General features: G+C 39.1%; 2 protein-coding genes across 2 annotated transcripts; both read right to left on the bottom strand.

Moving 5' to 3' along the window:
- Positions 1-4,538: 4,538 nt before the first annotated feature.
- LOC140797254 (fasciclin-like arabinogalactan protein 9) lies at positions 4,539-5,513 on the bottom strand. The gene has a single exon (XM_073150554.1). It carries the CDS (start codon positions 5,421-5,423, stop codon positions 4,677-4,679), a length of 747 nt encoding a protein of 248 aa, XP_073006655.1. The 5' UTR covers positions 5,424-5,513; the 3' UTR covers positions 4,539-4,676.
- Positions 5,514-7,222: 1,709 nt separating this feature from the next.
- LOC140797824 (fasciclin-like arabinogalactan protein 9) lies at positions 7,223-8,317 on the bottom strand. The gene is made up of 2 exons (XM_073151499.1): positions 7,747-8,317; positions 7,223-7,639 (listed from the first exon to the last, which is right to left on the bottom strand). Exons 1-2 carry the CDS (start codon positions 8,179-8,181, stop codon positions 7,328-7,330), a joined length of 747 nt encoding a protein of 248 aa, XP_073007600.1. The 5' UTR covers positions 8,182-8,317; the 3' UTR covers positions 7,223-7,327.
- Between the last annotated feature and the right edge of the window lie 1,858 nt (positions 8,318-10,175).

The following is a 10,175-nucleotide window of genomic DNA, read 5'->3' as shown; positions in this document are numbered from 1 at the left end:
GGGTTGACCCCGAGCCCTTGCAGCAGCCGCTTCACCACGTGGCTCATGCAGCACCCCGCCGACCCCACCACCACCACCGGATTCTCTGCCACCACCCTCCTCAAGCTTCCCTCTGCGACACGTCGCGAGTGCGCCTCGGCCTGGTTGAGCCACGTCGCCCGGCCGGTGCTGTACGGGATCGCTTGCTGCATTCCTCTCCTTTCTTCTTCTATTTCGTTAATACTTCTCTCCTCTTTTTTTCCTCCGAAGCCAAAGGAGAAGGATACGGAGATGGGAGGTTGGAAGAGGGAGGGGTATATAATAAGAGCTCGGGGGATGGCGTCATGGGAGACCGCGAATGACGTCGACTGGATGGCTGGAGCTGCAAGTGAGTCGTGTTCGAGTTTGGGATGACGTGGATACGCGTGAGCCGAATGGTACCGCACGACGTTGTCGCTCCATCTCTGACGCAGCGTTACCAATCCCATGCATTGACCCGGACAACAAAAGCGGCAAAGAGGATGACGTGCCATGACACTGTGGTGCCTACACGGTGGTCCCGGAGATATTTTTGCCATACAAAAACGAGTACAACGTATCCTCAGTCAAACGTAGGTACCTTGCTGCTTCGGATTGCGCAGCGGATGAGAATTTCTTGCGGGATTGATATGCCTATTTTCTTTATTAAAAAATAGATAATTTTATCTCATAAAATATTACCCTTTTTTATTCGTATATATATTCTAAAATAAATATATAGATTTCTTAAACTAAAAATACAGGAGATTTATATGGATAAACAAAAGTACAGAGTGCTAACCTCTCTAATAGTTGAATGGGTATGTTTTTCTTTATTTTATTATAGCTTCTAAGCTCATAAACCATTTATATATACTAAAAAAGAGCCAACCTCTCTAATAGAGTGAAAAAAAGGTTTTAGCTAAGGGTGTATTTGAGTTGAGCTTGAACGAGTTAGGTCCAGTTCAACTTGGCTCGAGATATAAAATTATTTTAGCTCGAGCTTAGTTCAATAGCTTGTAAGGTATCCACATTGCAACGGCATAGAGAATAACTAAGTTTTCTCGAATAGGATTGAAAAGATCATGCCAAACCTTGCAATAGAAGTTGTCGAAACGATGTAAATGACAAAGAATGCCCTATTTGCATATCTCAATGTCAATTCAAACATGAGTTTTAATTCGCACTCCATGTTCTAATAAATATTTACCATTCGAAAAGAGAAAAAAAAAATCTGAGTTTTTGTCTAAAGAAATGGGTTTAAAAACGACATATTTATAAATACGACGGATGTATAGAATCTTTTATATTGGCTACAAAGGGGTCTTAGTTGTTTCGCCCGGAGATGGTGAGGAATGTGAAGGCGAGAGGTAGACGAAAATGAGGAGACGCGCATGAGACACACATGAGACTTTAGAGAGAGTTACGGGATGGGTATTAGAAACGCTAAAATTTATTGTTATGGTTCTAAAATTATTATATATATAATATAAGCCTATTTAAGGTGAGTTTGAGCAAGCTAATATTAGCTCGGCTCAACTTGATAATATATTTAAGCTCAATAAATCAGCTCGGCTTAACACATTTATAACTCAAAACGAGCTCCTTTTTGACACCTAGCGTGGCCAGAGATTCAAAAACTATCTTCCGTTTCTGCCTAATGATTCTTATTCATAATATTTACTCATCAATTATCAAATTTTAGTAGGATAATTTTGGGGCACGTGAAATATTTTCTAGTTGAATACCAAATTAATTCGTGCAGGCATACACGGATGAGGAGTTAATGGAATAATTAATTCGTACCATCCTCTCGTCCTTCCGGGTATAGCAAGTACAGCAAACGAATGAAAAAAACGAGGGCGGTCGAGTTGACTTTCAAATCAGTCAAACCAAGAGCATGAGGAGCAGACCGATCCACTAACCCTGACATCGCTAGCGTGGAAATTTTCGAGCTCTCTAATTCTCACGAGCTATTGGCCAGTTCGGTGGCGGCGAAGGAAAATTTTCCAATCGAGTGGGATCAACACGTTAACGAGTTGTCCACGTGGAAGCTCGCACGCCGTAATACGGACCTCCCGTTTTGCCACGCGGGATTTTCCTTTGCTTCGGTGGACAAGCGACGTAAGTGACGTCATACGCCTAATAAAAAAGAGAAATTTGAATTCAATACTCTACCTCTTTCTTAACCTTTTTATAGTTGACGCCATATCTTTTTTAATCTCTTTTTTGGCCTCCTTAATTTAGATTAGGTATGTTTTTATTATTATTCTAAAAAAAATGAGATCTTTATTCTAGAAATAATTATTCTTGTATTTATTTGTAATAAGAATATAATAATTATTTTTGATTTGAAATAAAGTGAAAGAAAATGTGAGAAAAAATATTATTATATTTTTGTAAAATTATCATGAATACTCTTTGATTTAATATAAAGTAGATTAATGAAATAGATATTAAGAATACATTAGTAATTAAGTTAGCGTGCGGGATAAGATGTAATTTTGATGAATAATATTTGTATTGTAGAATATCTTATTATGATGTTCAGCTTATTATTGTAGAATAAAAAGTTATATTCTAAAATATGAAAAAAAAATTATTTTTAAAATAAATGAGACCAAAAAAATATTTTGGATTAATAATGTTCGGCAGAAGGCATAAAAATAAAATATTCTGTCTAACTGCAAATATTTTTTTCTAAAATAATTAAAAAGCCCTAATTCCTTCTTTTTTTAAGCATAAATTTACTTAATTTTTAAACAATAGATCCTGAAGCAAAAGGGAAAAAAAAAATTAGAGTAAGTTGTCCTTAAATTCTTTATCTATTTTATCGGACATAGGATTGGTTCTTCATCCTTAGACAAGAGAGCCCAAAACAAACGAAAGATAGCAAATAGCTTGGGTAAGGTTGGTGTATGAAAATACTTTCATAATTTTTTTTTAAAAAGGTTAGTTAAAAAAATTAACAGCGCGAAATGTTTTCTACACATATTTAATAAAATAAATATCTCGATATTTGTAAATATTTTATGAATAAATTTTGGTCCTTCGTAATATATGAAATTATTTCTCAAAAATATGCGTGCTCCTGACTTCACGCAAAGACTCATGGTGACGTCACAGATGCCCGAAAATTTAGTGACGGTCATGTCCTTCGGCTCGAACCCGATCCAGCAAGCTCAGCCCAGGCCTGAGTCAAGCCCGAGTTTGGGTCCACTCGGGCTGACCGATGCCCGATTAGGTTTCTGGGCCTATCGAGATGGGCCAGGCCCATAAATATATACCCCTTATATAAGTAGCTCAACATATATATTATTATTAATCCACTAGCTTTGTTAATTCGTCAGCTAAATAGCTAATAACTCATACCATTTTCATTGTTTTACTTCGTAAAGAAATAAATCCTCATAATTTTCTATCATGCTCCATTGATAAATGGTCTTAATTATTTCTATATATAAAATTTTCGAAATGCCTCTTCACATGATTACAACCACAGAGACTATTTCATCCTTATTTTATAGAAAATCAAGATAAAAATTGAGGATAGAAGGATTATTTGATATTTTTGGTTAATACTGTTAAAAAGATGAGAAAATTTTCATAATTTAAAAGGGTCCATGTGTATTAAGAAAATGGGCTCGGTGTTAGTACATTCACTGATAAATCTATGGAAAATTAAACTGCACGCTGCCACACACACCACTGGTTTATTGGGATCCGGAAATATAACGGTGGACCCGGTCGAACGGCAGGTTTTCACATGCCACCGGCCCTGAGCCGGATAAATTTCCCGTTGGTCGACTCTGGAATTATTTATTTATTTATTCATTCATTTTTTGACTGACTCTGGAAACGGTAACAAACAAATCAGTACCATAAGAAGCACCTCATTCTTAAAAAAAATATTACTAGATGTTAGATCTCAAAAGGGTGTTGAAATATATATATATATATATATATATATATATATATATATATATATGTATGTATATATATTATAGTAGTTTTATTTTAGATCAATTGCGCAATGATCGAGATAGTTGACTTGTATGGATTCTCTTTATTTTTACCATTAAACTCTGCGGTATGCATGAACATAGTCGTAGCACAATCAGAGAAGTACTAGCTGCAACTTGGTCGTCAAATGGCTACCTGCATATCTAAGTCAACTTATGCGGCTCACGAGTTTGTGATTTGAAATCTAGAGAGAGAGAGAGCGAGAGCGAGAGGAGGAGGTAGAGAGGTTCATCCTCCCTTATAGCTCAACAGGTGGATCGATCTCTAAACTAATGTAGGTGATGACCATGATCAACCATAACATTATAAAGCCAACATGCATGTGGGCAGGTAGATGCTGCAGTTTAATAATTTTTCTTTTTCTCGTGGCAGATGGAACCGCTTGCACTTTAATTAATTTAATGAAGCAAAACAGCAAGACTATAAATAAAACTTCAGTTATCTCGTGACCATTGGTTCGGCAGCTTGATCTACATTAATGGAGTGCGAGTTTCCATATAATAAGTTTTAGTAAAAGATAAATAAAAATAGAACCGCAATATTATTCATGAATCAATCTTGTGAAGATGTACAAGAAACAAAAACTCGAGAACAAGCCAACGACCAACAATGCCATGCAAATTAATGCAACATTACAATGGATAATTTAACGTACTCTAAAGAGTTGCAATGACACCCATAACACCCAATCCCACGAGAGAACTCCACTGCAACTTGAAACTCACACCGGAACTATCGCTTCCGCTCCCCTTCGAGTCCGTCGATGGCCCCTCTGATATCGCCGAGGGAGGACTCTTTGTCGAGCCCGACGGCTTCGGCGCAGGAGCAGCCGCAGGCGGCTTCGGCCCGAAGATATCGTACGGGAGCAAAACCTTCTCCACCGAGTAAACGGCGAGGGGGAAGTCGGTGCTGAGGGAGTTGGTGATCGGCGTCACGACGACCCCGGTGGATATGTTGACCTGATTGGTAGTGGTGGTTATGTTCAACGTGTAAACACCGTTGTTGCCGGAGGCCTGGGTGTTGACCGGGTTGCTGGTGGTGGCGAAGAGAGCCAAGCTGTAGAAGCGTGGGAGGACGTGGTAGAGGACGAGTTCGATCTGCTCTTGTTGTGTGAGGCTGTTGAGGGTTCCAGGCTTGAGGCTGTTGAAGGCATTGTCGGTGGGGGCGAAGACGGTGAGGCCATTGAAGGAGTTGTTGAGCTGGCTGTTGATCTGCTCGTCGACGCGGCTCTGCCTCAGGAGGCGGATGAAGGTGGTGTACTGCCCGCCCTTGGCGAGGATCGCCGTGATGTTATTCGGGGGAGCGGTCGGGCCGGGGGCGACAGGCTGGGCGAGGGTTTGCGTGCCGACGACCGCGAGAGCGGCGGCCGCGAGGAAGAGGGCTAGGAAGGGTGAGGAGGCCATGGTTGTAGAGCAGTTAATAAACGCTAGAATGGTGGAAGGGAAGAGAGGGGGAGTGCAAGTGATATAAAGCTAGGGTTAGGCATAGTTGGTGGGAGATATGGATGTATGAATATGTTTGAATGAGCTGTTTATGATTGGATTTGAATTGGAGGCTAGATCTTGTACACTTATGGTTCTATGAATTTTGCCATTGGTTTCCAAGTTAGTGTATATATATATAATTTGAAGAGCTCGAAATGCTAAATATGTATTAGTGGATTTAATAAATTATCAACTCTCTTTATATACTGAGGCACTTAGATTACGCTAAATTTTAGTTAATATAACTATTTAATCTAAATTTTAAATCGTATATGTTGCTAAAATATTATTTTAAACTAAATATTATTGAGATCTGCTTTAAATTGTCGTATTGTTGAGCTGATCCTTTAAACTTTCCCTACGACTAAGGTTACCTACTAACTCCACCAAGGTAAGTAAGTTTCTTATATTTATCGAAAATACTTTATAATCCTTGGGCTATGAGAAGTATCGATATATGCACGTATCTAGGTAGTAGCAAGTTCCTACAACCTAGAGAATCCGGGTTCAGGCCAATTAGCTGTTGCCCAGCCTCTCTCAAGTAGGTAGTGCTAGGTACGACTCGATATATTTATTATGTCCAGTATTGGTTAAACCTTATCGAGAAGGTTCCACGCGAGAATTACAAGCCATTAGTTCTAACCAACTACCTTGTTTTCTTTTTTCTTTTTTTGTATTTTTTATTATGACATTAGTATTAAAGTATTCTTTCATAATTGTCGGCAATCCAAGCAATTATCAAGCATAAAAATTAGGAAAAATAAAATTTATCTCCGTCGGCAAGTTAGACTTTAGCTCGACATGTATCCTGATGATAAATTAATTGTCTTGTACTTGTATTAATTATAACTCCAAAATATGATTTAAAAGATCTACCGAGAGCATCTCTTTCCAGAGTTGACTCTCTTTATTTTTATGACATGATTTCGGTGTCTTAATCTTTAATGACTTTAGTGTACATTAGGATATGAATACTGAGCAATATCTTGGGATTTGCGTTGACTGCTCGAGATTAAGGATCTAGTCTTCTGTGATTCTTGTGTCTCTGTTTAAATTTTAAGGTGACAATGGTTTATTATGATCTATCGTCTTATACTCACTCTATAAATTACATAACGCCAAGTGTTTTTGGGTTAATACAAGGAAAGAAGGATACAAGCTTCTTTTTTGTTTTCACTTAATCATCCTTTAATTACTTTCACGTGCTTGATTAGGTTATCCCGAGCACCGACTTCCTTCAGATTACAATGTGACAACTGACAGCCTTTCACTAACTACTCTGTAAAGTAAGATATTATCTTAAATTATCTTCATTAATTAAGAGTAGCCTCATACGTTTTCACGTTAAAAATTTTGGAGGACTGCTAATTAATCGTCTAAATTAATGCAGACAATTCATGCTACTAGGGCCACGATCAGGTTCCTTATAGTATTCTCTATAATCGAAACCCTTTTCTTAAGTAGTATAGTATACGAGACCCCAGAATTGCTCATTATATGCAGGAATTTATATACTCGAGATACTCGGCATACGATCATTGGCTGTCAAGTAATGCTTGTTTTGGCAGAAAAACCGCAATCGTAGACACAAGGAGAGATCTCGAATGCTCTCCATGTGTCCTTTTCAATACTCACAAGGAGATAAATTTTCTTTTGATTATTTTTTCTTAATTTTTCACGATCGAGAGAAAAAGAGACAAGTTAAATGAATCATAATATACAAACAAATAGATCGATAAAACAAACTCCGAAAGAAAAATGGTACAAATAATTAATTAGCTCACGCAATCCAATGCAAGATAAACCATGCATGCATCCACTCCTCACAAAACATTCACTACGACGCCCATCAATCCCACTCCCACAAGGGAACTCCATCCCAGGAATCCTTTCTTCAAGCTAACTCCCGCGTTGCTGCCACCGCTTCCCGCTGCTGCCGAACCAGGCGAGTCGGCCGACGCCACCGGGCTCTTCCCGGGCTTCTCCCCAGCCGGAGGCGGCGACGAAGCCGGCGGCTTCGCCCCGAAGATGTCATACGGCAGCAGCACCTTCTCGATCGAGTAAACCGCGAGAGGCGATGCGGAGTTGAGCGTGTTGGTGATGCTCGTCGTGTCGATTCCGGTTGAAATGTTCACCTAATCATCAAGACATGCACGATATATATATGCGGTGAATCTCCCCAAAGGGAAAGCGAAGCAGGGGTGTAACGTTCCACTTAAAAAGGCGAGATATCAAAGCGCACCTGACTGGTGGTGCCGGTGATGTTGACGGTGTAGACGCCGTCGTTGCCTGACGCCTGGGTGCGGACGGGGTTGCTCGCGGTCTGGAACATCTCCATGCTGTAGTAGGTGGGGAGGATGTGATAGAGGACGAGAGCAACCTGCTGCTGCTGCGTGAGGGCGTTGAGGGTGCCGGGCTTGAGGTTGTTGAAGGCGTTGTCGGTCGGCGCGAAGACGGTGAGGCCGTTGAAGGAGTTGTTCAGCTGGCTGGTGATCTGCTGGTCCAACTGCGTCTCCTTCAGGAGGCGGATGAGGGTGGTGTACTGCCCGCCCTTGACGAGGATCGCCGTCAGGTTGCGCGGCGCGCCGGCCGGTGCCGGGGCGGCGGGCTGCCCGAAGGCCGACGGGAAGGCGAGGGAGAGCAATGCGGGCAAGAGGAGGACGAGGAGAGAAGCCATGGTGGTGGTAGAGATGTGTGTATTGCTCGATAGTATTAGATATAAAGTGGGAATTATAAGGAGAGAGACGGGAGGTTGTCAGAATTATGGAATTGGCTGGAATGAGCTGGATAGTCTATGGATATGAGATAAGAGTGGGTGAGTGGGGATGCCCTTTGGCCATTTTATCACTACTTGTCTGGTGACTACCTTGTGATACGTAGAATTTAATATTAAGAGAAATTTTATCAAAATCAACCTACATTTTACCTATATTATTTTTCACACTCTACCTTTATATATATATATATATATATATTTATTTACTATTTGACCTTTTCATTTTGCTAAAGATGCCTCAGAAATACTCAGCCGTGAAATTCTTTAATTGTCGGTTATCATATAAATGGACTAGAGATGCAAAAATAATCTTGATACTCTTAATAATTTTTTTGTAAGTAAAGTCAAATGATATTATTTTTGTTTCGTGGCTGCTACAGTAATATTTTTGAGGCATTAAAAGAAAAATACAGAGGGATTAATTGAATAAGAATAAAATTAAAAAATAGAGTGTTTTTAATTATATTTCTAATATTAATAAAAGATGTTTGCATTTATATTTCTCGAAACTTTTTAATAAATTTTATATTTATATGTATAACTTTCAAAATTCATAGGTTTTCGTGGATACTCCTTAACTATCTTTTACGAGTACAAGTTAAAGTTTTAATATTTTAACTAACGAAATGATAACCCCTAATAACTCGCTATTAGTAAGAATGTCAATGGTTTACTCATCGAATCTCTGAGAATAGCATCTGGAATCGATCCATGTGCATCTCGGTACGTTTAAATCAATCTCTTATGCATCTTTAACATGATATGCCCACTTAATTAAGCAACTAATTAACTACTAAATTTCCGAAAGATTCTCGATAATCGTGTATATCAAATTAATAATAAAATGAGACGGTCTACAGTGTGATAGGTTCCCGCCAACGAGGGACCCAGAAAGTGCTAATCTTTGACTAATGATTATTGCGATACAAGTGTGCATAATTTTCTTCAAGTTTATTGACTAATTAATATGTTAAGGTATTATATCAATGTCAAAGCCACGTTTTTCCAAGCCATATGAGAAATATTTAGTTCCGAAAGCAAGGTTTTACTTGCAAAAAATTCTCAAACAGTCACTTTGCTGCATGTTTATATATATAGATATATTAATTTAAGAGAGGCAAACAATTAAGTCACAAAGGGATCGATCACAATAGCATTTACTAACTAGCGGCGATTAAAAACTTTGTGTTAGGATTCGATTAATGCACCAGATAATTGAGGTAGCAGGTAGTGTCCACATTATGTGCATTAAATATATAGATTTGCGTGGCTGTTCATATATAGTTGACTGCGTGCACGTTGGTTGGTCGGCTGTCATCAGATGCCAAGTTGCAAGTGAAGCGGCTATTTGTGCTTCCAGTCGTCTGTAACGTAGCTTTCATGCCAAATTGTGAATATCCTACAATGATAAGCTTTGAAGGACAAGTAATGCCTGGCCATGTTGAGGTCTTTTGCTAGCCTGGATGGCACAAACAATGGAAGTAGGCCATAGTAGCACAAATGTGATACAAAATTTTGAGCAGGAAAAGCCGAAAGGAAAAGTTTGCTGCCTAAATTTCTAATAAAGGTTGTGGAGCACTCAATGCCGTGGGCTTATTTTTTGGGCAACTTGGTCGGCCCATTAGATGTGGCAAGATTTTGTTGGAACTTAGGGGTTTAAATGATTTTTTTTTTTGTTGTTGTTGAAGATATTAAAGAATATATAAAAGGGTCGTAATTTTTGAGTTGTTGTAATTGTATTCTAATCTGAGGGTGGCAATTAGAAGTGGGTTAAAAGCTTGAGTTTAATTAGATTGTTCTCAAGACCAAGATGTTTGGTTGGGCCTAAAGGCCCATGAAAGTTGGACGAGAGTTATGGTCTCGGACTCAGGGCCGGTCTCATATGTTGCCAAGGA

Source organism: Typha latifolia, chromosome 11, assembly GCF_019914945.1.
Source record: "Typha latifolia isolate L0001 chromosome 11, TyphaL0001v2, whole genome shotgun sequence".
NCBI classification, from domain to species: Eukaryota; Viridiplantae; Streptophyta; class Magnoliopsida; order Poales; family Typhaceae; genus Typha; species Typha latifolia.
The sequence above is the reverse complement of the archived record's forward strand: the minus strand, read 5'-3'. Positions and strand labels throughout refer to the sequence as shown.